This window comes from Monodon monoceros, unplaced genomic scaffold (genome assembly GCF_005190385.1).
Source record: "Monodon monoceros isolate NGI ecotype Baffin Bay Population unplaced genomic scaffold, NGI_Narwhal_1 Super_Scaffold_5, whole genome shotgun sequence".
NCBI lineage: Eukaryota > Metazoa > Chordata > Mammalia > Artiodactyla > Monodontidae > Monodon > Monodon monoceros.
The window spans coordinates 68,598,187-68,625,067 of record NW_021703782.1 but is presented as its reverse complement, the minus strand read 5'-3'; the positions used below and the strand labels follow the sequence as shown (position 1 = coordinate 68,625,067).

At 38.1% G+C, this 26,881-nt stretch overlaps 1 protein-coding gene across 3 annotated transcripts in view; it reads left to right on the top strand.

The window, feature by feature from the left end:
* Positions 1-26,881, top strand: part of TRPM6 (transient receptor potential cation channel subfamily M member 6) — a 201,695-nt gene that overhangs the window by 105,893 nt on the left and 68,921 nt on the right. For all 3 annotated transcript variants that reach the window (XM_029202947.1, XM_029202944.1, XM_029202945.1), the window contains 11 exons: positions 2,162-2,286; positions 6,676-6,847; positions 11,400-11,568; positions 12,652-12,775; positions 14,822-14,894; positions 15,014-15,114; positions 18,113-18,247; positions 19,324-19,377; positions 21,180-21,320; positions 23,589-23,723; positions 25,514-25,794. In XM_029202947.1, coding sequence (XP_029058780.1) covers positions 2,162-2,286; positions 6,676-6,847; positions 11,400-11,568; positions 12,652-12,775; positions 14,822-14,894; positions 15,014-15,114; positions 18,113-18,247; positions 19,324-19,377; positions 21,180-21,320; positions 23,589-23,723; positions 25,514-25,794 — 1,510 coding nt within the window. The remainder of the gene's footprint in view (positions 1-2,161; positions 2,287-6,675; positions 6,848-11,399; positions 11,569-12,651; positions 12,776-14,821; positions 14,895-15,013; positions 15,115-18,112; positions 18,248-19,323; positions 19,378-21,179; positions 21,321-23,588; positions 23,724-25,513; positions 25,795-26,881) is intronic.

Below are 26,881 nucleotides of genomic sequence, written 5' to 3'. Positions count from 1 at the left end.
AACGATCACCACCACATGCTGGTAACGCGTGCCAAACCTATGGATCTGAATCTCTGTTGGTATTGATGTGTGTTCTGTGGTCCAGAACCCCAATTTTAGAAGATGACTGGGAAAAGTGCAAAAGATGGCTGGAGGGGAGGATTCTAGAGAGCAGGAAATGATTTAGGTGCTATGCATTAGATGCATGCAATATGCAGGGCTTTTTTTTTTTTTTCCTGTGCTAATGACACATACAGAGTCAGACTGTACATAGAAAGAGTAAGTGGTGTAATGTAGTGTTTGTGATTAAAAGGCAAATTTTTTTTAAATTAATTTTTTTTGGAGTAGAGTCACTTTACAATGTTGTGTTGGTTTCTTGCTGTACAGCAAAGTGAATCAGTCATACGTATATGTATATATATCCACTCTATTTTAGCTTTCCTTCCCATCTAGGTTGCCACAGAGCATTGAGTAGAGTTCCCTGTGCTATACAGTAGGTTCTCATCAGTTTTCTATTTTATACATAGTGGTGTATGTATGTCAGTCCCAATCTCCCAATTCATCCTACCCACCACCTCCCCCCTTGGTAACCAGAAGTTTGTTCTCTATGTCTGTGACTCTATTTCTGCTAAAAGGCAGATTAAGCCAATCTCAAAAGGCTACATGTTGCATAATTCCAACTATATGACATTCTGGAAAAGGCAAAATTATAGAGATAATAAAAAGATCAGTGGTTATCAAGGATTGGGGGAATGAGGGATGAATAGACAGAGTACAGAGGACTTTTAGGGCAGGGAAACTCTTCTGTATGATGCTTTAATGGTGCATACATGTTATTATACATTTGTCCAAACCCATAGAATGTACAGCACCAAGAGTGAGCTCTAATGTAATGTAAACTGTGGACTTCGGATGATTATGATGTGTCAGTGTAGGTTCATCCGTTGTACAAATGTTCCACTTTGGTAGGGGATGTTGACAGTGGGGAGGTTGTAAGTGTGTAGGGAAGAGGGTATATGGGAAACCTCTGTACCTTTGGCTCAATTTTGCTGTGAATGTAAAACTGCTCTAAAAAAGTAAAGTCTATTTTCGTTCCTTTTTATGGCTGAGTAATATTCCATTGTATATATGTGCCACATCTTCTTTATCCATTCAAAATTGGGCCATTTGTAGAGACGTGGGTGGATCTAGAGACAGTCATACAGAGTGAGGTTAAGTCAGAAAGAGAAAAACAAATATCATATATTAACGCATACACATGGAACCTAGAAAAATGGTACAGATGAACCAGTTTGCAGGGCAGAAATAGAGACACAGATGTAGAGAACAAACTTAGGGACACCAAGGGGGGAAAGCAGCAGGGCAGGGGTGGTGGTGGTGGTGGTGGGATGAACTGGGTGATTGGGATTGACATGTATACGCTGATGTGTATAAAATAGACAACTAATAAGAACCTGCTGTATAAAAAATAATAAAATTAAATTTTAAAAAATAGTAAAATCTGTTGAAAAAAGAAAAGTCAGATCCTGGATTGGAATCCAAACTGTACAAACTACCAGCTCTATAACCTTGGGCAAATTATTTACTTCCTTGTGCCTCAATTTTTGCCTATAAAATAGACTTAAAAAATTCCTACTTAAAGTGTAAATGCGTGTAAAACTTAAAAAAGCACCTGATGTGTAGTTAAGAGTTCAGTAAGTGTTGGCTATTATTGTTATTATTATTAGTCCCAGAAAGGCAAACACTAATATATTAGTTCTGGAATATTTATGAATATAAAGCTGTTAAATTAATTTGCCTCAATGAAGCAAGGATCTTCAGGATGTTTTACTGAGACAGCCAAGAAGGTTAAAGAAAAAAATACTTAGAACATTCATGATGTCAGGGGTGGGTTTACCGGATGTTCTGGTCAGGCAAGAGTAGGGGCAGAACTGAGGTTGTAAGCAGAAATTTCTCAAAGGGAGAGGAGAATTGTTCAGGTAGAAAGGTTAGTGATAGGAGAAGGAGGTGTCAAGAGGGAGTAGAGCAAGTCAAAGTATCAGAAATTAATTCCACTGTGCCAGCAACTTTCCCTGATAACGGTCTTTTGCATATGCTTGTCTACTTGTCTCTTTCCGGCAGTCGCAGTGTTTTGCATGATATTTGTGAGTTAAAGTTTGACCTCTAAACTGATTGTTCATAGGTGTGTCCAAACATGTTGGGGATGCCCTGAAAGCCCATTCCTCCCAGTCCTTGAGAAAAATCTGGACAGTTGGAATCCCTCCTTGGGGTGTCATTGAGAACCGGAAAGATCTTATTGGAAGAGATGTAAGTAGACAATCCTTTCACAACAGAAGGAGATAAACATGTATCCAGTTGCCAGCTTAGCGCTATATCCGGATATCTAGTAGACATCTTGAATGTAATATACCCCAAATAAACTCCTGACTTCCTGCTGCCTCCCTTACCCTATCTTAGAAAGTGACAGTCTTGTCCTGCAGTTCTCAAGCCAAAACCCTGAACTTATCCTGGAATGATCCCCGTCTCGTGCCTCAAACCCGATCCACCATTAAATTATCATCTTAGCTTCACTTTAAAAATATATCTGGGAGCTTCGCTGGTGGTGCAGTGGTTAAGAATACGCCTGCCAATGCAGGGGACACGGGTTCGAGCCCTAGTCTGGGAGGATCACACATGCCGTGGAGCACCTAAGCCCGTGTGCCACAATTATTGAGCCTGCGCTCTAGAGCCCATGAGCCACAACTACTGAGCCTGTGTGCCACAATTACTGAAGCCCGCGCACCTAGAGCCCGTGCTCCGCAACAAGAAAAGCCACCACAATGAGAAGCCCGCACACTGCAACGAAGAGTAGCCCTGCTCACCGCAACTAGAGAAAGCCCACACACAGCAACGAAGGCCTAACACAGCCAAAAATAAAAATAAATTAAATAAATAAATTTATTTTAAAATATGTATATATATCTATCCGGAATCTGACCTCTTCTTATTACCTCCACTGAGCAGGTTTAAGCCACTATTTTCTGTCACCTGGATGATTGTAATAGCCTTCCCTACTCTCATCCATGTCTCTTATTAAGGTCTGATCCCAACACAGTAGCCAGAATGATTCTAAAGGGACGGACTTGTCTAAGTTTGTTTATAAGACTAATGTATATTTTTGGTAGGTATCTCAAGTATTACAAAAGGTATGAAGAAGAAAGATAACCACTGTTAATATCTTGGTGTGTATCATTCCAGAATTTTTTTCTATGTGTGCGTACGTATGTATAGTAAAAAAAAGTTTGTGTGTTAAAAAAGTAACAACAGAAACCTATTGTGAATCTATTTTTCAGCTTAACTATTTAACATAATTAATTCTCTATGTCAGTTAATATAGACATGCTTATGGTTTGTTTTAACTTTCATTTTGGAAAATTTCGAACACATTAAAGAGTAGAGAGATTAGAATAATCATCTCCTTCATACTCTTCTCCCGGTTTCAACAGTTATGAACTCATAGCCAGTTTTGTTTAGTTTAGTCCCTCATCCATTCTCCATCTCCTCCCTCCATTATTTTGAAGGAAATTCCAGACATCAAATAATTTCATTGGTAAATAGTAGTTATTTCTAAAGTATATGGACAATTAAAAAATATAACCACATTGCCATATTCGTACCTAAAAAATTAACAATAATTTCTGAATATCATCAAATATCCAGTCTGTGTTCAAGTTTCTGATTGTCTCAATTTTTCAGTTGTTTGATTTCACTATCCAAAAAATTTCCCTACATTGTGATGGGTTGATTTGTCTCTTCGGTCACTTAGTTTTTTTCTTTGAGTCGCTTTTGATCTCTGGATTTTCCCACCATCTCCTTTTTTTGTTTTCTGTTTGTTTGTTTCAATGTATTTGTTGAAGAAACTGGGTCATTCCTAAAGAGTTTCCCACAGTTTGGATTTTGCAGATTTAAGCTCTTGTAGCAGCATTTAGCCTATTCCTCTGTCTTTTGTCTTTCTTGTAAATTGGTAGTTTGATCCAAAGGTATGATCAGATTCAGGTTCTTTCTGTACAGGTTTATGCCCTAGGAGGAGATGTGTCCTTCCCTTGTGACATAACATCCTCTCTCTTTTTATGATGTCATTGCCTAGATTTATTATTTCAACAGGGTTGCAAAATGCTAATATTTAATTATAGTGTTCTTTCTTCATTTATTAGCTTAAATACTCTATAAAGAGAAACATTTTCTCCTCAGTTGCTTGGTTTACCTTGTGGTACAGTGTATGGGAAAGGGTAGAATAAATATTTGATTCTTTTTCTTTATTTGCCAGTTTGGTTATCTACCATCCCCCAAGGTGAACAGTGAGTTGTTTTTGTTTTTTTTTTCTGATTCATGAAGTTAAACATATTTGGTATGTTTTAATCCATTATTCTAATATAGTTATTATTCTTTATCATGCTCATATTGTCCCATTGTGGCCAGTGGAGCCTTTCAGGTTGTCTCCTGAGTCCTTTTAACACAATTCTAGTCATTTATCATTGCTTCCTTGTGTTTTAGTATGAAAAAAAATGTTCTTGGCTCATTATATATAATTTTTGCTCCTAGAGAAATGGCTGGTTGCTTTTAGTGGGAAATAGTATTAAGAGACCACATTCTGAGAGCCAAGGGTGCATTTTTATTTTTCATGCCTGATAAAGTTCTATTGTACTAAAGTACCATAATTTATTTAACCATCCCTCTGTATTGTCCATTTATGTTTTCTATTTTTAACTTTTACAAAAAATGATATCAATGTTGTGATAAGACACATATATTTTTGAAACTAGCTGAAAACACTTATTTCCTTAGAAGTTATTCTCAAAGTAGAATGTTTGGACCAGTTGGTATGTAACTTTTAAAATGTGACTAATTGTCTTCCAGAAAGGTGGTAACAATTTACATTCCTACCAACAGGGTATGAGGGTGCCCATTTCCCTGTACCATTTCCAGCTTCGGGTATTCTGGCTTTTATTAAACTTTGCCATTCTGATAGGTATAAGATAACACCTAATTTTTCTTATGTACGTTTCTCTGATTACTAGTGAGGTTCAACATCTTTCCATGTGTTTTTTATGCATTTTTAAGCATAGTTTTTATATTTTGAAAGACCTTTTGTATTATAATTCATTCTATTAACATTTTTGTTTGCCATGTGTGCTGCATTTCCCAGATTTTAATTTGTATCATTTATGAACATCTTTCCATGTGTAAAAAATATGTGTTAAATCTATTAATCATTTTCTTTTTGGTTTCTGGCCTCAGTGTCATGCTTAGGGATTATAAAGGTAACTTTTAAATACTAATGTTTGTAACGTTTGTAGTGCTTTTTACATCCATTATTTCTTCTTTTTTTAAAACATTTCTTTTTTTTTTTTTTTTTTGGCTGTGTTGGGCCTTCGTTGCTGCACGCGGACTTTCTCTAGTTGTGGCGAGTGGGGCTACTCTTTGTTGCCGTGCATGGGCTTCTCATTGCAGTGGCTTTAGAGCCACCCGTGCAGAGCACGGGCTCTAGGTGTGCAGGCTTCAGTAGTTGTGGCTCACGGGCTCTAGAGCGCAGGCTCAGTAGTTGTGGCACACGGGCTTAGTTGCTCCACGGCATGTGGGATCTTCCCAGACCAGAGCTTAAACCCGTGTCCCCTGCATTGGCAGGCAGATTCTTAACCACTGCACCACCAGGGAAGCCCCCATTATTTCTTTAAAGCCTCACAGCAACCCTCTGCTATAGGAATTATTATCATCACTTATACATGAAGAAAATAAGCCTGAGAAAGGAAGCAGGTGTTACCCAGAGTTAAAGTTAGAAGGTAGAAGAGCCTAGCCTTAAACTTGGGCCCTTTGACTCCAAACACAGTTGGCCTTCCCTATTTGTGGATTCCGCATCTGAGGAGTCAACTGACAGTGGATCCTAAGGATTCAGCCGACCGCGGATCCAGGGGATGCTGAGGGCCGACTATACTGCGCCATTTTATGTAAGGGACTAGAGCATCCGTGGATTGTGGTATCCGCGAGTGGTCCTGGAACTAATCCCCCACAGGTACCAATGACCGTACTGTTCTCTCCTCTCTAAAAACAAATGAGAATTGGAGTAGCTTATGGAAGAATCAGCAAATATTAATAAAGACCTGGATATTTTATACTGAATGAATGCATCTCCATTTACTTTTCACTTCATTTGGAATACGAGAAAAAATAATCAGTGTCCAAATATTATTCTGGAATAGATCTATTAAAAGGCATAGTTTCTGGATAGTGATGCAGTCTGTGTACCAGTGCAGATCCTTGAACTGTTTTTTAATGATCTGAGACAAGGTGAGTACAGAAATTGAAAATAAATATATGGAACCGTTTTTAGCCACGTGACGGTGCTGTGACATCCAGGCATATGGTGAGCGTGCTTATCTTGCAGTGTGTACGAGTGTTGTTGAACTTGTGAGTCTCGTGTAGTGCAAGCCGCATACTAGTCATGCGTTAGGGGACTACCTATCTGTCCATAAGAAAATAAGAAATAAGAAAACTGAAATTGATTCTTCACCGCAGATAGCTTGAGAAGCACTGCTCTTGGTAGCAAGTACTACTTTTTGACCTGGACAGGAACTCTGTAGTACATAGACAGGCCTTTGGAGCAGTCGGCCTGGGAAGGATCTCAAGCTCTGACCGTCTCTTGTCCTCGCTGTCTCGCAGGTGGTGTGCCTGTACCAGACTCTGGGCAACCCCCTCAGCAAACTCACCACACTCAACTGCATGCACTCCCACTTCATCCTGTCCGATGATGGCACCGTGGGCAAGTATGGCAATGAGATGAAGCTCAGGAGGAACCTGGAAAAGTACCTCTCTCTGCAGAAAATACACAGCCGTGAGTACACAGGGGCTCAACCAACAGGTCCTGGCTGGGGGCCTTGCTGTGGAGCAAAGTGCTCCATTGCCATCTGTACAGGGTAGAGAGGTCCAAGCCGGCCCATGCCTTAAGTTAACACCTGTGAACCCTCAGTGAGAAGAAAGCAGGATATGAAATTGTGGGTGACAGAAGAGAGGAAGGGATCTTGCGGGACAGCAGAGGGGGGGTGTCAGAGTGGAGACTTTAGCAGAGTCTCTGGAAGTCCTTAGGCTTGGATGGATAGAGGGGAAAAGTAGAGAAAGCATTGATTTGGGAATGTGGATGGCTCAAAAGCCGAGAAGAGACTAGCCTGAGAAGAGCGGGCTATGAGCCTTGATAGTCAGGGAAGATGACATTTCTAGGTGGGTGTGGCGGCTTCAGTCAGGGAAGGGGTTGAAATCAGGACTTTTAGAAATAGGGACCTTTGAAGGTTTGCTGTGACATGCTGGCAGTGGTGCTTTGGTAGTGCCTAAGGAGGAGGAGTGGGGGGCAAAATCAGTGAGTGTCCTTGGGTGGAGAGGTGGGAATCCTTAAAGGGAGGAAGAGGGCTGGATGCTGCCTGGCGAAATGGAGACTCTGCCTCCAGGGCAACGGAAGGTGGCCCCTGGCTCTTTTGGTGAGTTAAATCTTCCGCAGACTACTCCTGCCCTTTAAGCAGAGATGCCAGGGAATAGAAAGATTCTCAGGAGGCTCGGTCTTCTTCAAACCTTTGACTTTGGGCTGGAAAATGCTGAACATCCTTTGAGTTTTTGGCCCAGATTCCCTGAAGCAGCAGATGTAGTGAGGTCGGATGGATCAAAGCCCTATTTACTGCCTGTGACCTTGGGCAATGAAATTAACATCTGTCAAATTGTTCTCTTAATACAAGACAGAAGAAACTGTCTACCTGTACCTTTTGTTGTGAGAATTAGAGATAAAATATGTTAGGTGTGCTCAGAATAGTATTGGGTACATAACATGTCCTCAACAAATGTGTTTCTTTCTTTCCTTTTATTCTCCTTTGGTACAGGGGGTCGTCTGCTGGTTGGGGTGGGGGTAGAGAGAGGGACTCTGGGAATTGTTGCCAGTCATTTAGAGCTTAGTGTGAATGAAGTTTGGAGGCTTATTTAGGTCAGGAAGGGGGAGAGAGGAGCAGGTATGTGGTCCTCTACAGGGTGGGGGTGGCTAGTGGGGAGGGACACCCACAGAGGAGCGGAGAAGGAGGGCAGGTCAGAGATTGCCCTGAAGGAGAGTCCCTGAAGCGAGGGCCCTGCAGGGCTCTGAAATGCCAGTTACCTGAAATGTCCTGTTGCCTCTGATGACCTGGGCTCACCACCTGTGCTCAGGGATTCTGTGCAGCGCTATTATGTGTGTCTCAGGAGAGCAAAGTCTTTCTTAGTCTTTCTTATTTCCTGCTGATTCTCCATTTGTGAAAACAGCCCTGATGAATGAAAAGAGCCCCGAGCTTGCATATCGCCACATGCCATTCTACATTTCTACTTTCAAAGTCCTTAAAATTTAGGATTTATTGGGAGGGTTTTGCTGTCCGTGGAGAGAGAATGTGGAGTCAATTTCAGTGGATTGGTAATATTTATTATTCTATGGAGAACTGACAGGAAAACAGCAAAAACAATAAACCACTTACACACACGCACACACATACACACACGCATGCATGCACACACACAAGAAAGAAAGAAAGAAGGAAGGGAGGAAGGAAGGAAAGAAGAAAGGAGGAATAAAAGAGAGAAAGGAAAGACAAATGAAAACAGACCCCAACAAGCCCAAAATTCTTAGGTATCAAAGCTGATCTTCATACCTCCTGTGCTCACTAGGGAGGCTTTCTGCCATATTTGTGTTTGTCTTTGATGTGGTTATAAATGGATTTACTTGGATGGAATGACAATAATTAAATATTTTCTTGATTTCTTTCATTTCTTTTCAACCGGGCTTCTTGGAGTCCCTGGCAAATCCTTGATGTTCGCAGAAAGCACTTACCAAAAATAAGAAAAAAAAAAGGATGACTTCATAAAATTGCTGTAGAAATCCCTTTGAAATGTGGCCAATGTCAGTTCCTGTTCTGTAAGCCTCTGAGGATGGAAAGAATAGGATCAGCTCTGTATGTCTTCGTAATCCAAGTCTTGGTGGAGAAGAGAGCCCTTTCCTGGGATGCCTATTCTAAGAGCCTTTCATTGGAGCTGTAATGTTGTATTCCTGCCTAAACTGGGAGCCAGGAGTAGAGGCAGCTCTCTCATGAGATTTGTCAGCAAAGAACTTCACGATTTTTTTAAAACAAATTTAATTAGTAGCATCAGTAAGATCCTTTTTGTACAAAACAATCATAAATATATTTATGTTTATTTTTGTGAGGATTAGTTATTGCTTTAAAAAAGATGTATCTAACAGAAATTGAATTATTTTCCCCTCTCCTGCAGAATACCCTTACTGATTTCTTTTTCTGATGATAAAAGTGTTACATACTCTCATATTCAGATAAAGAAAGAAAACATAGAAGGAAGAGATAGCTTTCTGTAATCTTACTATAAAAAATAACCATTGTTAACTTTTTCACCTGTATGCTTTCAGAAATTTTCTATTTACACACAGAGCAACATTTAAAAATGAACACTGGGATCATATAATATCTTTTGTAGCCTTCCCTCCTCTTCCACTAAACATGGATGTATTTCCATATCAGTAAGCATATCTGAGCACATATTTAATGACTGCATAGTATATCATTATATAGGATATGAGATTCTCTTTAAAAATTGTTTTTTCCATCCGTTTCAGTAATTCTATAATTAATGGCATTTTCATCTAAATTTTCTTCTGTTACTTTTATGCCTTAATAAACCATCGTCACCATTTCATTTAGCTTTTACAGGACAATGTTGTTAAAAGAACCCTATGACTATCAACTGGTGTATCTTACGTCTGATTTTTAGTGATAGGGAGAAAATAATAAGGAAGTGGAGATATGTGGAAAAGGAAAGAAGTATAATGTCAAAGCCATTAAATAGACTGAATGAGATATTTGGGTGCCTGCTAAGAGGCCCACCCTTAACATCTGTGGAGTCAGGACAAAGGTTACGCATGGAAACCCACATACTATTTGTTTAAATATTTAAAAGCTTTAAATCAAGCTAACCAAAAATAACAAGAGAATAATGTTCAATCCTTTTACTTTTGTACATGTAGCAGGAAGGCCAGGTTTGAGGTCAGAGTCCTGGATTTTTGGGAGTACTGAGCCAGAACGTGGAGATGAAACAGAACTAGCACCTTGGCCCCTGGCCTACAGGTCACTCTCTGCTTCTCTTCCCACCTTTGGCTCAATCTCACGATGTCCAGGCTTCACACACGTCAACTGGACACCCTAGCCTATATGTCCAAGCTCTATCCACTTCTCTCCTACTCCCCAAAGCTGCCTCTGACTTTGACAAGTATATTCCTGGGGCAGAGGTTCAAGCAGCCCCTGGAAGCAAGAATTTTGGGGTCCTGGGCAACCTAGTAAGTAGGAGAGGGAGCACAGGCTTTCCTTGGACCTTGACCCTATAGACTCCTCACTGTGAGGGGAAGGACATGGCCAGAGGAGGGCGCTGTAGAACATGGGGCCCAGAGTAAAGTCCAATGTCTCTCAGGTGTGAGCATGGTGTTGCCTGCCAATTTTCCTTCTCTTGGGAAAAAAAAAAAATTGATTTAAATATATCAATACACATGTCGTGTAAAAATTAAATCAAGTAATAAATCTATAGAATAAACAGTCAACATTTCCCCAAATCTTCCCCTCTCTTCTTTACTATTAATAATTTGATATATATCCTTCCAGAGATTTCTGGTTATTTATGTAACATGTTATAGATATGTGCATACGTATGTATAAAATATATACCCATATATATGGTTTTAAATTTTTAAATAGGATTTTAAATAGGATCATACTGGGCATATCATTCTGTAACTTTTGTTCACTTAGTATCTTTTTAAAAAGAATGACTCCATGGTCTTTCCTTTTTTATTGTCTTCCTCACTTTAATAAAGTAATATGTAGTCTTATAAGAAAGCCGAATAGTGAAAAATGGAATAAATTGAAATATAAAAGTCTTTGAGGTTTACCCATCCCATCTTGTTCTTAGAAATAACCACTATTCAAAGTTGATTGAACTGGCAAAAGTTTGATCATTTTTGGAGATGAGTGATGGATACATTGGGATCCATTATATCATCCTGTTTTCTTTTAGATATGTTTGAAAATTTCCAAGATAAAAAGTTAGTTTCTTGAAGACTACTACTTATTATTATTTTTTAATTACCAAAAGCCTTTAGGTAACTTTTTAACTGGGAGAAGATGCTCTCACCATATTTGTGTTACTTTTATTTAAAGTCCAAGCTTCTGGCTTGGCCTTGAACTAAGCAAGCCTGAATCAAAGAAGAGAGAATGGCTAGTGCAAGTAACAAATGTATGTGGTAATTGAAAGACTTGTGTCTGGTAATCAGAATTGCTGATGGGGTTCCTTTGTAACAATTTGATATTGTTTGTCATCTGAAATAGGCTCAAGACAAGGAGTGCCTGTGGTGGGGCTGGTGGTGGAAGGTGGTCCCAATGTCATCCTCTCAGTGTGGGAGACTGTGAAAGACAAAGATCCAGTGGTGGTGTGTGAAGGCACAGGCAGGGCTGCCGACCTCCTGGCCTTCACCCACAAACACTTTGCAGATGAAGGGTGAGTTGTTGAGTCTTCATTTCTGAAAGTATGCTCTTTATTCTTCCATTTTAGTTCTTTAATTTCTGCTTTCATGTAGGCTGGATATCCTTAGAGGACAGAGACGGGAATTCTCTGGATATCTTAGAGGACAGAGGTTGAGACTGGAATTCATTTTTCAGTGGTTTTTGTATTTATTAAGCAACACCAAAGTGCCCTCCAGTGATGCAAGTTGCTATTAGCTTAGCTGAAGAATGGCTGGCCTCTAACAAGGACCTTGAGCCCTGTCTGAGCTTAGGGAAAAAGGATTTCCAGGGAGAGTGAGGGAGGAGACCACTGTGGCCCCGGATCACCTTTAAATTCAATTGCTGTTAGTAAAAATAGCAGAAATTGGGGAAATCAACATCCTGACATTTTTGTCGCATATGTTGTACTTAGTTGAAGTTTTAACTCTTTTTCCTTTTTAAACAAGGAGTTTCAAACAAGTTTCAAACAAGTTGAAATTCTGTCTTTATGAGGCCTTAGAGATTATTTAGTGGGTTCTCTATCCATCCCTATACACATTGTGATTCTTCCAATTTCAAAAGCGTGGTATTTCTGCCAGGTGAGTAAATACAGTGTGTACAAACTGAAATGTGGACCCCAGTCGTTTACTTAATAAATATTCATTCACTGCTTATAATTTCTCTCTGACAACTCTTCTCTTAAGTTTCTCTCCCCTTTCAGCCCTGCTTCCACCCCGTACCCGCTTCCTCTTCTATTACACCTCTCTCTTTTGTTTTGCAGTGTCAGAGTCTTTAAGTATATTATGCCCGTAATTTCTGGAGATTCACAGCCCCTTGGAAATCTGTCAGCTCGAGAACCCTGTCCCAAGTGCATTCTTCCCAGGAGCATGGCAGATCAGTCCATTCTCTCTTTCAATTCAGCCTTCTCCTGGTGCTGCTGCTTCACTTTCCTTCCCATTCATTTATCTCTTGGCAGTACTGTCCATAGAAACCTTCTCCATCACGTGGGACAGACGCAGGGATGTCGTACTTGTGCTGATGTTTCTGGCTTGTCCCCTTCTCTGCACTGTGTCAAGTCATGACCATTTCTCTCTCCCAGGACCCTGCGTCCTCAGGTGAAGGAGGAGATCATCTGCATGATTCAGAACACTTTCAACTTTAGTCTTAAACAGTCCAAGCACCTTTTTCAAATTCTGATGGAGTGTATGGTGCACAGGGATTCTGTGAGTATGATGAGTTGATGACTCAACTGACTTAAAAAACGCTAATGTTCAACAATTGTGATATTTATTTTCACAAATTTTTTTTTCATTTCTTACTTGATTATATATAGCTCTACAGAACTTGACCTTTAAGTTGAGTAAACGTGACTTCTTGTTTCCTCCCGCCATCCAACCATACTTCATATTCCTGACCGTACCTGGGAAAAAGCACTTAGACAATATAACAGTATTACAGAAAAGTGATTGAATTTAGTGAAAATTACATGTAAATATTTTCAGAGGGTAAAGGAACAGCTCCATGTCTTAAATAAACTCAAGTCTGCTGGCTTAGATGACTCTATCACAGTATCCTCAGTATGTCCTATAGGAGATCATTGGGGATGCACTGGACAATGGAAATAAGTGAATAAACTCTCAGGTGAAAAATAGAGGCCACGAACTTTGGGCTATGAACATAATATAGATTAAGGAAAAGATTTTAGTGTTTTAGGGTACTTCGATCAAAATTTTTATCAGTGATTTGGATAGTATGTTGCTGACAGTTACATTAAATATGCAGATATGTCATAACATAGCGATCTTTCCAGAATTTGAAGGCTGGACCAAATCATACAAGATTTTGGTAATATTAAAGCACCTTCCCTCAAAAAACCAATTGAACAAGTTCAGTCTAGACTAAGCATGGCTAAACAGATGTGAAAAACCCTTTGGGATTTTGGTTGACCTAGTAACAACGAAAATAACAGCCATGTCTGCAATTAACGGTGTGTTTTCCAGTATATTTTTTCATGTGAAATAGCCCCATGAGTGAGTTCAATATGGCAGTGATTGTTTATTTCAGTTTCAGAGATAACGAAGCTGAAGCCTAGAGAATTTAAGTGATTTGCCCAGAGTCATGCAGTTATGAAATAGTAGAACTAAAACTGGAGCTCAGAGTTGAAATCTTGTGCATGGTCTATTACATTTTATATTCCCCACAATAGTCAGTAGGTTAAGAAAAGGATATATCAAAGGGATCACCCTTATATTTGTCTCCTCCTGTCATCAAGGAGAGTAACCAAGGAGCGGTGTAATAATCAAGAGGGAACTAGAGAAGGCAGCTAAGGGTTTGCATGTTACAGAAAGTTTCTCCACTCCTGCACAGTTGAGGGTTGATTTTATTCATGCACATGGGGGGTGCTGTTAGGTAGAGGGGCTATTAGCATGAATTGTAGAAGAATTCTATCTTTATGAGACCTTAGAGATTATTTAGTGGGTTGCTCTCATCTTGTGGGTGAGGAACCTGAGATGCAGTGGTTTTAAGATATTTACCCAAGACTGACTTAGTTAGTGGCATATCTGGGGCTAGAACTTGGCAATCTTGGCTCTTTTTTGTTGAACAGGTCCCTTTACTATATATTTTCATCTGCAAAGATTGAGATACATTCATTAACAGGAGAAGACCTTTTATAATCATAAATAATGTCCTTATTTGTCTTAAAAAAAAATCAGTCACGTGCCAGGATGCACCGGAGGCTTTGACGTTGTGAAGGCTTTCTTCACTGTCCATTGTACTTGCTCACTGGGTGCGTTGTAATTGCCTCACTTGTTTTATGACAAATCCTTGAGGATTCATTTCTCGTTAAAAAGCAAACGTCTTAGTTTCTAAAGCTAGGTGAACAGAAGGATCTCATTTCGTATTCTTTCAAAATGAGGAATGGTTTTCTTTACATGAGGAATTGACACTGAGTTTCTTTCCATTATAGCATGTGAATAGTAAATTAATGCAGTAATGTTCTTTCATGCATGTTTCCTCTAAGATACTTGGAATTTTTCAGTTTTTTTTTAATCCCCTGAATGTGTACAATTCGCCATTACCCTACTTAAAAGTTTTCTCTCTCATTAGTAAAAAAAGAAAAAGAATTTTTTTAACTCTGTGATTTTTGACATTAATGATGAATGTTTCACTTAATTCATTAGCTCAAGAGCAAATCTTGTGGGTACTTTTGAAAGCATTTCTTTGCTAGTCCCCAAGATGTATGGCTTTCTGTTTTTCAACTGTTACAGATTACCATTTTTGATGCTGATTCTGAAGAGTCACAGGACCTTGATTTAGCAATCCTAACAGCTCTGCTAAAGGGTGAGTGTCTAAATAAGGTTACAATTGTTCCTCCTTCCCTCTTTTCACATTCTGTGGCACTCTGTGCTTTTTATGTTGATATTATAAACAGAATATGTGATTCCTTTCTTTTACCCTAGGCACAAATTTATCAGCATCAGAACAATTAAATCTGGCAATGGCTTGGGACAGGATGGACATTGCCAAGAAACATATCCTAATTTATGGACAACATTGGAAGGTATAATGAAGATGAAGTTATTTGGAAGACCTGTGTCGTGTGTTGGTTTGTTAGGCAGGGACAAAAGAGAGAATTGGAGGAGAGATAGGTTGCTTTGGGGACGGGTGTGGGGGTAGGGTAGCATCTCTGATGCTGGGTACACACCATCGCTAAGACATTTCTCTCATCTACTTTGCCTCCCTGAAAACATTTTTTCCTCTTGCTCTGCAGCCTAATTGAAGCTGACAAAGGAAGTCGGGGGAAAGACAGATGGAAGGATTTTTAATTTACTTTTTGAATGGGCAGATTTTTATATTGTTATTCAAAACTTAAAGTTTATCTTATTTTTTTGCATTAAAGTGTAATGCATGCTCACAATAGGAATGAGTGAAAACAGAAAAGCAGGAAGAAGAAATATTACTCATAGTGCTAATGCTAATCACCGTTAACATTTCATTTTAAAAAAATTACAGTTGTGACCAGACCATAGGTCTATTAGTTTGGGGTTGAACTAATTTGTGCACATTGTTTAAAACATCAAATGGTACTAAAAAGCTACCAAAAAGACAGTAGTTCCCTGCCCTGCTAATCACTAGAGCCAAGCACTTTTGACATTTTTGGACTGTTTTGACGTTTATAAATCTCCATATTTCTAAATAATAAGTCATATTGCTGTTTTCTGATTAATTTTAGAGAGCTCTTAACATTTCTGTCTGTGCCCTCCCTGCTGCAATCTGGACTGGTTGCCTGCTATTCCTGGTGCTGAGCTGTCATCCTTCATCATCTTGGAGATTTCCTCCTTTGTTAGAACGCCTGTTTTCTGCATCCCCTGTTTTCCTCTTTCTTGGTTTACTCCTTTATTTGATGATGTGTATCTTGCAGTAACTTCCTGAGAAAGGGAGTATGGGAGATAAAAATTTTGAGGCCTTATATGTTTGGATATATTTTAATTCAAGGTGGAACTAATTTTCCTAGAGAATTTTGAATGCTTAGCTTCCAGCACCCAGCAGTACTGTTGAGAAGTAAAAATCGTTCTCTTTTCTGATCCTTTGTTTATGACCATTTCTTTCTTCTCTGGGAGTTTAAAAAAATCTTCTCTTGTTCCAGTGTTCTGAGATTTCACAATGATGTGCATCGTTATGAGTCTTTATATTCATTACACTGGGCACTTGCTTTCAACTTGGCAATCATGTGTTTCCTTTCTGGGGAGTTTCCTCCCCTGTTTTCTCTGCTCTCATTCAGGAATTTTATCATTTAAATGTTAGACCTGTGGACTGCTCCTCTAATCTTATCTTTTCCTCTTATCTTCTATATCTTTTCTTTGGTAGATTTCCTCAAGTTTAATTTTTCACGCCTTGTATGTAGCTTTTTGTTTCTGGTAGCATATTATTAATTCCCGAGAGCAAATTTGTTGTCTTTTTATTTTTTTAATTTTTATTTATTTATTTTCTTTTTGTGGACATATGTTTTTATTTCTCTACAAGTGAATTGCTGGGTCATAGGGAAGGTGTACATGTACTTTTTTTGTTTTTAATAGATCTTTATTGGAGTATAATTGCTTCTCAATACTGTGTTAGTTTCTGTTGCACAACAAAGCGAACCAGCCATAGGCATATACATGCCCCCAAATCCCCTCCCTCTTGAGCCTCCCTCCCACCCTCCCTATCCCCGCCCCCAGGTTATTGCAGAGCACCGAGCCTATCTCCCTGTGCTACACTGCTGCTTCCCACCAGCCAACTATTTTACATTCGGTAGTGTATATATGTCGATGCTACTCTCACTTCGCCCCAGCTTCGCCCTCCCACCCCGGGTCCTCAAGTCCATTTTCTATGTCTACCTCTTTATTCCTGCTCTGCAACTAGGTTCATCAGTACCATCGTTTGTTTTTAAATTCCATATATATGCGTTAGCATAAGGTATTTGTTCTTCTCTTTCTGACTTACTTCACTCTGTATGACAGACCCTAGGTCTTAGCATCCTGAGTATAATATCTTCTTTTGTTTTTTTGAAGCTATTAATGATAGTTCTTCTGAAGTTTTCTTCTTCCTGTATTGTCTGATTCCTCCTGGTTGACGTTTTTTGGTCTGTTTGTCCTGGACTCTTTGTTTAAATGTGGAGGAAAGAAAGCTCATTAGAAATTCTGAGGCTGTAGATTTGGGCTTCACAGTAGGGTGATCTGGCTGCCCCCATTTGTTGGGGAACCTGAAGTGTTAGCATATTCATATATTTTCTCTTGTATTCATCACAATATCAGAAAGAAATCCTCCAATCTCCTGCTTACAAGGTAAAGCCTTGTTCCTGTTGTTACGGAAATCAATAGGGGAAGATGAGTGGGAAGGCCCCAGTGTTGGCAATTTATGCTGCCAGAATTCTGTGGCATAGATTTTGTTTGGTTCTTGACTTTTTTTCCAATTTCTAGGGACTTCCATTTTTTGGCTTTCTGGGAACTGCTAAGTCAATTACCATTTGACCATCTGCTTTTCAACTTCTAAAATGTTTCGCTCTTGACCTCCTTGTTCTTGTGGATTCATTTCTTTAAAAAAAAAAAGACAAAAAACCCCTTTACTATAATTTTAGTGGGGTTTTAGGTAGGAGTAAAAGTAGCTGAGTGTGTTTAATTTGCCATTATACCCAGAAGTCGGATATAGTTTAAATGGGAACATGCCAAGTTACCAAAAAACAAAAAAGAAAAAGGAAAAGAAGCAGAAGGAAAAGAAGGAAGGGAAAGAAACCTTGGATTTTTATTAGAATTGCATTAAATTCAAACATTAATTTGGGAAGCATTGAGATCTTTACCACAGTCAATTTTCTCATCCAAGAACACATTTATTCAAGAGGTCTTTTATGCCTTCAGTTTACCTTTTGTTATTTCTTCACTTAGGTCCTGAACATTTCTTAGTAAGAATGTATTTTATGATTATTTTGTCTGTATAGTTTTGAGTTCAAATACATGTAATTCTTTAGTTATTTCTACTTTCTTAATTTCTCTATATCTCTTATTTATTTCTGCCCTCTGAAGCCTGGCTCGCTAGAACAAGCAATGTTAGATGCTTTGGTGATGGATCGAGTGGATTTCGTGAAGCTCTTAATAGAATATGGCATGAACCTCCATCGCTTTCTTACCATCTCCCGACTGGAAGAGCTCTATAATACAGTGAGTACTGGAACATTTCATTAGTCACCTCCTTAAGATTTATTTATTAATTAGCTTAACACTTAGCTTAAACTATATCTTGAATGTTCAAGTCTCCTTCAATGTTCATGTACAAAGATAGCTTATAGAGAGACAGACTTTTCAACCAAAGAAGAAACTTTCTTACCAAATCCATTGTATCCTATAGTCATTTCTGTGTTTCCCATTTTAATTAATTATACAGAATAGAAGCATAAACTAATTTAAGAAAATAGGATAGTAAGACCATAATTAAAGCCAAAGATGTGAATAAGAACAAATTGCTTTTATTGAGTAATTAGAAGCATTTCAACCTAAGGACACTTAAAATTTTGTTCCTGCAATTTTCCTATGTAAACCTTTTATTGAAATGAGACTGGCTTACTCCTTGTAAAGACACCAGTTGCTTAAGCCAAGCACCCTTCTTGAGATATCCTTCCTTGCCTTTGAATCTTACCCTTTCTTTAAAGCCCTGTTCAAGTCCTATCTTCTTGATTATTCCAATTCATATATTATAGTGCCCCTATAATACAGATTATTTGCCACTCTTTTGAACATACCTATCTTCATATCATTGGTTATTTTTAGTGTAAGTCCCAGTCTCTTCTATTAGATTGTAAAAATTCTATGAAGAAAGTAATTTTATTCTTCATCGAATCCCTCAGTAGCTTGAATGAACGTAGTAAGTGTTCAATAAATATTTGTTGGTAGAATATAATTGTGTGATGAAATTTGTAATTGTGTGATTTATATATAATAAAGAATAGTTACAGATTAGTTAAAATTTATTTCTGCCTCTTGCCACACAAAGTTAATTAAGGCCTTACTTCCTAGATACATACATCTTGCATTGAAAAATATTTTAATCTAATCACACCTTCTCTTGGGAAATACCTTCCTTAGAATTAATTTGGCTTAAGCTTCATTACTAAAGATGTTGAAGAAAGTTTTCAGTATTCTGGATAATTTATGAATTCTGAAATAAAGGTTTTTTATTTCTCCCTAGCACATGGTAATTAAAAGGTAATTAAAATTCTTCCTTTTGTTCTTTATTACAGAAACAAGGACCAACCAATATGCTCTTGCATCATCTTGTCCGAGATGTAAAACAGGTAACCTAATTATGAAGGTGTACACATTTCTTCTGATATTGTCTTAGCTTTGTGGTGAAGTGTTACCAGATTTTGCTTTGTAAAATGTAGACTTGGATTTTCTAGTGAATTACCTACCTTCTTTACCTGTGACTCTGAACAATTTCATAACCAAACCACACTCATATTTTTTCTTGTAATTTGTGTTTTAAAAGATTTGACCCACCAAGTAAGTGGCATTAGCTAATAATTATTTTCTCTTATAAAACATGAATTGGAGACATAGAAACTTCCAAGCAAAATTTCAGCTTAACATGATACAACAATATTGCCAATGATGATAATAATACCTGCTGAAAATAGAGAAACTTCCTGGTTCTGTTATCTTTATTGAAGGACTGGTATGTGATTCCCTTGTTTTTGTTCTTGTTTTGTCTGTTAGTGATAACTCTGGGGCTCTCACTTCCTTGGTGAGTCTAAGCATTGTTCTAGGGAACCAGGATGGATCCCACTGGTCTATACCTTTGCTAATATTTTGCTCACGGTATTCTCATTGAACTTTGAGTTAAGTCAGACTTAAAATCATCTCTGATCCCCCATTAATTACCAGAAGTTTCCAGCTTTAACTGACTTTTTTTTTTGCCTTAATTCTGAAGTCTAATATCTTGATGGAGAGAGTGTGGGCTTTCTGATTATGTTGATTTGGTGGGAGTAAAAGGACTGGAGGAAGACGTTTAGTTGTCAGATTAGCAGTAAGCAAAAGTGTCCATGGCGATGTAAATTTACTTTGCATTGATTTATGTTGGGTCAAAATGATGTTCTGTCATGGTAAACTGAAGAAAAGGGAGAGAAATAGCTAGATATGTGTTTAACTAGCAGCAAAATGAGAGCGTGATTTGTGTTCCTTGGAAAAAAGTGAATTATGAATGTGAAAGAGAGAAATTATTTGCATTTATTTATATCTGTAACCTTATTTGTTGTTCAAAGCTTTGGGAACATTGTTCACAATCTGTTCATTTCAAAGATCTTGTTCAGCACTCTGTGCCTTTAAAAGTGTGCTATGAATGACAGTTCAGAAGTAACACTTACGAAGAGGCACTGTGGTGGCCTTTAAGGGGCCAGAGCAGTTTTCATTTGGCCTAAGGCCCATGTGCTTGGAAACCTGCTACTCAGGCCCCTAGCAGCCATGACGCTGGTCTTGGCACAGCCTCGTGTTTTGAAATCTCATTTTGCTCTGCCGCTTCATGTTCCTCATTTCTATGTGTTCTACTTCCTTTCCTATTCTTGTTTTGTGTATGATTTGGTCAACACGGTGCAAAGTGTTACAGCCATTTCAATAGAGAAGCTTAAGATTTAACTTAGTGTTACTTTTGGACCCTCCAGCATATCCTCCAGTGATTATACTTTTGTTGTAGTGGTTCTGTCGTTTCCAGCTAAAAACAATCTTTTGTACTCTCTTTAAATGTATTTTATTCTAAAGTGTGTATATGCATGAGAGAGAAAAAGAGAGGAAATGAGCTCTTAAAAGCAGGCATTCCATGTCTATGAAACTGAAAACATCTTAAGGCTAAGTATTTTTTCCCATTTGAACAACCGGGTTGTATCAGTAGCTGCCATATTAAGTGATCAGTTGTTTTTGTTCTTGTTCTAGTTATTAGTGATAACTCAGGGGCTCTTCCTTCATTTGTGAGTCTTAAGCATTGTTCTAGGGCTGAAGAGTGTGAGTCTCCCTCTTTGCAGTTTATTTGGTTATGTTCTAGTGACATGGCAAAAGGGATAGAAAAAAAGAACTGACAGTTACGTGTTACATGTTTTTGTTTCAGCATGCCGTTCTCTCAAGCTACAGAATAACGCTGATTGACATTGGACTGGTGATAGAATACCTTATTGGTAGAGCATATCGCAGCAGCTATACCAGAAAAAATTTCAGAGCCCTCTACAGCAACCTCTACAGAAAACATAAGGTAGCATAATTGAAAAGTACCCTAGTAAAATTAAGGATTCTTAGGAGTTATACTTTTAGAAAAATGGCTCGGGAAGTTTAGATGGGAAGAGCTTCCAAAATGGACATGCTGTTTATCGACATTTATTGAATGTCTGCTGCATGTAAATTACTGTGCTAAGTGCTGGCATGCTGGCCTGGGATGGACATAAAGATCAGGAGTTTAGAAACTTTTAAAGGAAACAGACTTATGAATAACTAGCCACAATACAAAACAGGATATAATATGGGCCGTATTGACACAGAAGTATGTGGTGAGAAGTATTAGAGGGAGAGATGACCGGTTCTTTCCTTATCTTTCTTTATCTTTTGAAAATACAGAAGTGGAAAGCTTAATAGGATTATATCTATAACTCATAATAGTACATAGCCTGGAGATGACAAACTTGGAACAAGTCTCTAGGGGTTATATTGGAATATGCATGCAGAATGTACCATGTGAAAATACATATTATACGTATTTTATTTTCTATCATATTTTTGAAAGTCTAGGAATGTAAAATTAGAGTTGCTGGTTAGTTGATTAGCAGGGAAAACATTGCTTGTTTCTTAAAATTGCCAGTACAGATCAGTAAACTGAAGAGCCTAGTTCTTATTAGGGGAAAATGAGAGTGTTAGAAAAGGTAGTTTGGGGCATTTTTGGCTGAGAGAAGAGCGGGAACAGTTAAGGGCACAGTGCTGTGAACACCAGGGTATGGTTTTGCAGTGACAAGGAGGCCTTTGTCACTGGACAAGTGCCAGAAGGTTGTGAGGGATGACACTGGAAAGATACTTTGGGATAAGATCACGTGAAGAGTCTAGAATATCAAGCTACTTTTGACCTTTATTTTTAAAGAATGATGTGAAGTGAAAACTCAGCTTGGCTTTAAGGGATGAGAAAACAAAACAGAAAGAAACCCAACTCTCAAAGAGAAAATGTTCTTTATTGGCATTTCACAGGCATAGGGATACACTTGAGGTATCAGTGCCCTCAAGTAAACAAAATATGCCTTGCTCTGAGGTTACCAGTGGCAGGTATAGGACTGACTGTGACCTTGGTGCAGCCCAGTGGGGAGCATGCTAGGCAGGTTCCTCTAATGCCCTTTCTGGAAATGGGTAGGAAATTGCCCATTTCTCTAATTATTTTCTAGTGAAGGAGTACAGAGTTTATTGTGTTTCCTAGTAAATTAGATCGTAGCAGTTAACGAATACATGGTTTGGAGTCGGAGAGATCTGGGACTGAATCTTAGTTTTGTTCATTAGTAGCCGTGTAATCTTGAGTGAGAAACTTAACCTCTCTGTGTGTCAGTTTCCTTATCTTTAAAATGGGAATAATAATATAATACCCCTTTCATAAATTTATCAAAAGGATTAAATAAAATAATACCTAGAATAGCCAGGAAAACCCATATTCCTGGTACATAGAGGGTATAGAGTAACTTAATACTAATAGTCATTGTGATTATTACTAGTGATACTATTAATTCTATATCACAGTAATAATAATGATAATAATTTGAGTAGTTTCTTTAAAAAGTTGGACCCCATTACTTCTACATCTAACTTATATCTGTAAAACACAAACTAAAAATAAATAAATAAAATAAAGTACAAATAAAATAAATAAATAAATAAATATTAATAAATAAGTAAAATAAAGTTCAAAGTTCCTGATACGGTTTGTATTGGGAATTTTATGTCAGTCCCTTTAAGAATGCTCTCGTTTGTTTTTGTTTTTCATTGATGACAGCTTCATGCTGACAAGCAATTAATTATGTTGTTATTGGGCCTAGCCACTGGAATTCCAGTAGTGATATAACACCTGGAGAAATTCTGTAACTTTCTAACTGAAGCTTAACCTTGGAGCTGTTTGTGAATGGGAACTTTTTCTTATCAGAACTGTGAATCTTTATTGCCTATTCTGAACTTGTTTCAGGTATAGAACATCGATTGATTCTAATGGAATTTCCACATAGAAAAAGAATGGAGATATATGACAGGGAGCAAAAGAACATGTTCTCTAAGATGTTAGGAAATAAGTGTGCTTAGTAAGAAGGGGATCACGAGAGGCTCTTGTTGGAGGAGTAATTAACTACTAATCTTGGATGAGAGACAGAACCATTGGATATTTGATAGGACACAATATTATATTTGTTTTTATTGTTGTCTAGAAATAAAATGTTAATTGTTACCACTATAATCATCTTTTTCCCTTTTTGTTTTATTTTAAAAATAAAATAACATATTCCAGCAAGTGACCACTTTTGCTCAAAGCCTTCCCCAGCCCCCTCTTCACCGAAGATGCCGCTCAGGAAATAGAAATGAATCTGCAGAAAGCACACTGCACTACCAGTTCATTAGAACTGCCCAACCTTACAAAGTCAAGGTACCAGTTACTTATTTTAGATTTGAAAATAAAATTGTCCTTAAAGACTGAGATCTTTTCTTCATTTAAAGTTTGAGAATGGGGAATACAAATAGAGGGATCATTTACAAGTACTATAAACAGATGGTGCAAGTCAAAAGCATAATACAGGTGTCCTCTAACAATGATGAGCAAACGCCCAGGACAACCAACTAAATGATTTGCTGGGGCTGGCACCTCAGGCTGCCTTCCTTGTTCCTACCTCTACCATGTCCAGATGTTGACTCAGGAAGGCAGTCCATGGGATGGTACTAAAAAATAGAATTATTAGCCCAACATTGCACCCTCCTCCTCCTTTCCCCAAGGCTAATTGGAGGTGACTGTTTCCTTCTCCTTTCTTTTCTCTGACACTGCCCTCTTGCATCTTCTTTTTTCCCTTTTGAAGCTTTCTAAAAAATAATTTTGGCCCAATGTTACAGTATGACAGTGATAATGTATTTATGACTGTGTGTGTGCATGTGAGTGTGTGTGAGCAGTATTATGCCCCCCTCCCTTTACTACCTCAATCCCACTTTCCTCTGGGGGTGAATGCTTTTGTTAAGAGTTTCCATATAAATTGTTCCTATGTTGGCTGAAAGAGGTTTGCTTTTTATAGCTCTTAGAATGAAAAGATATTTCATAAAATTACCGTTGGTCATAAAACATGAACATAAATTCCCTTCATTTATAGAAATAGAGGAAGCTTGTTACTATTTTTGCTGTGATCTCCTTTAATTAAAAAGAATAAGCTGTGACAAAGTGAGAGAGTGTCATGGACATATATACACTACCAAATGTAAAATAGATAGGTAGTGGGAAGCAGCCACATAGCACAGGGAGATCAGCTCGGTGCTTTGCGACCACCTAAAGGGGTGGAATAGGGAGGGTGGGAGGGAGACACAAGACGGAGGAGATATGGGGATGTATGTATATGTATAGGTGATTCACTTTGTTATAAGGCAGAAACTAACACCATTGTAAAGCAATTATACTCCAATAAAGATGTTAAAAAAAAAAAAGAATGATTATTGAATCTTGTTATTTGCCAGGCATTAGTTTGGGCACTTGGTTGAATTTGAGAGGCAGGTGTGTTGGAGAAGATATAATTATGACTGAGAAATGGTCCCCCCCTCCCTCCCAAAGTAATAACCACAGTGCAGTATGATGAGCATCGAGAGAGAGATACATACAAAGTGATATAGAAGACTATGGGGGTTAGAGAATGGTTTTTGAGATGATCTGTAAAAGGTGGTTTTACCAGGTAGAGAATAGTATTTCATTACTACCTATTACCATCACTAGGGGAATATAGTCAGAATAAAGGAAAGCAAAATTAAAATCAATCTATTTGTATGAATGTTGGCAACACTAGTTGCCATTTTCCTAAGAGGAAGATAATGAATCTATTTGTAAGGCAAGGTTAGAGTTCTTTTTTTTAATAGCTATCGTTTATCTCATGTTATTTCAGCCCATTTCCTTGAGAAATTGAAAATTGTTGTATAGTTAGTGGCTCTATTCCAAAGGTATAGTGTTTTAAGTTGTGTTAAGTGAACTTAAGGTATCTCAGCCTAGGGACCCTGGAATTATTAGATGCAACAAGAAATGGATTAAAAAAGGCCAAAATTTTGGTTTCTGATTTATAAAGTTCTATTATTATTTCCATCTCTTTTCGGTGATTTAAAAATATTTTTAAGATACCCGATGTGTTTTGTCAGGTAGAACATCATGCATTTGAGTATTTGGACACCCATTCCTATTTTGTATTCTAACAGGAAAAGTCTGTAGCCCTTCATAAATCAAGGAAGAAGTCAAAAGAAGAACAAAATATATCAGATGACCCCGACTCTACTGGCTTTATTTATCCTTATAATGACCTGCTGGTTTGGGCTGTGCTAATGAAAAGGCAGAAGATGGCCATGTTCTTCTGGCAGCACGGAGAGGAGGCCACAGTCAAGGCAGTAATTGCTTGTATACTATACCGAGCAATGGCCCGGGAAGCCAAGGAGAGCAACATGGTTGATGATGCCTCAGAAGAGCTGAAAAATTACTCAAAGTAGGAGTTCTCCCTTTACCTAATATTAACATCGACAGTTCTTAGAATGGTTAGACATGTTTATCTCCCTCAGCTTAGAATTTGTAAGATGAGTGGACTTGTAAGATGTGAACTTGTAAGAAGTGAACTTGTAAGATGAGTGTGGTTCATGGACTCTCCCATAAATAAGGGTCTTGAGGTATTTTAAGGACTAAAAGGAAGAGAGGTGGCCTTCAAGTCAGGAGACATGGGTTCTAGACCTATTCCAGCTCTTTACTAATTGTCAAATCACTTGACCAGATTCCGGGACTTTAGTTTTTTCACTATAAAATGTTCAATGAATGATTTTGGAAGTCCCTCCTAACTCTCAAACTCTTTGATACTAAGTTATATTAAAATTTGTTCTTTAAGTGCCGCTCAGGCAGGAAAACAAATATATTATGTATTAAATTACCAGAGAGTGATGGTAGAAGGTAGAAAAGTTAGAAATGTTTTGATTTTTTGATTTACTAAAGCATTGTAATAGTAGGGAAAGAAAGCAAGCTAGAGTTAATAGAAACTAATCTATCATTTTGATTTTAAAAATTCCAGAGAATGACAGTGTCTACTTTTTAGAGAAAACAACCTCCAAGAAGATCACCTGGGGGTGTCTCCAGGTCTAGTTTCTTACTTAAGTCATCTGTGTATTTTGTAAAATCTTTAAATTTATTTATTTATTTATTTATTGGCTGTGTTGGGTGTTTGTTGCTGCGCGCGGGCTTTCTCTAGTTGCCAGCGTGCAGGGGCTACTCTTCGTTGTGGTGTGTGGGCTCTAGGTGCACAGGCTTCAGTAGTTGTCATGCAGGCTCAGTAGTTGTGGTACATGGGCTTAGTTGCTCTGCGGCACGTGGGATCTTCCTGATCCAGGGTTCAAACCTGTTTGAGTCTGCATTGGCAGGCAGATTCTTAACCAATGCGCCACCAGGGAAGTCCCTAAAATCTTTAAAAAAAAAAAAAAAAAAGGAGTGGCGAGGGGAGTTTCTACAGTTTTTCCTTAAATGCTAGTTCAGTTTTTGAACAATCTTTTCTGTCAAAAAATTCTTTATTAGGTACTATCAGGGAGCCCCAC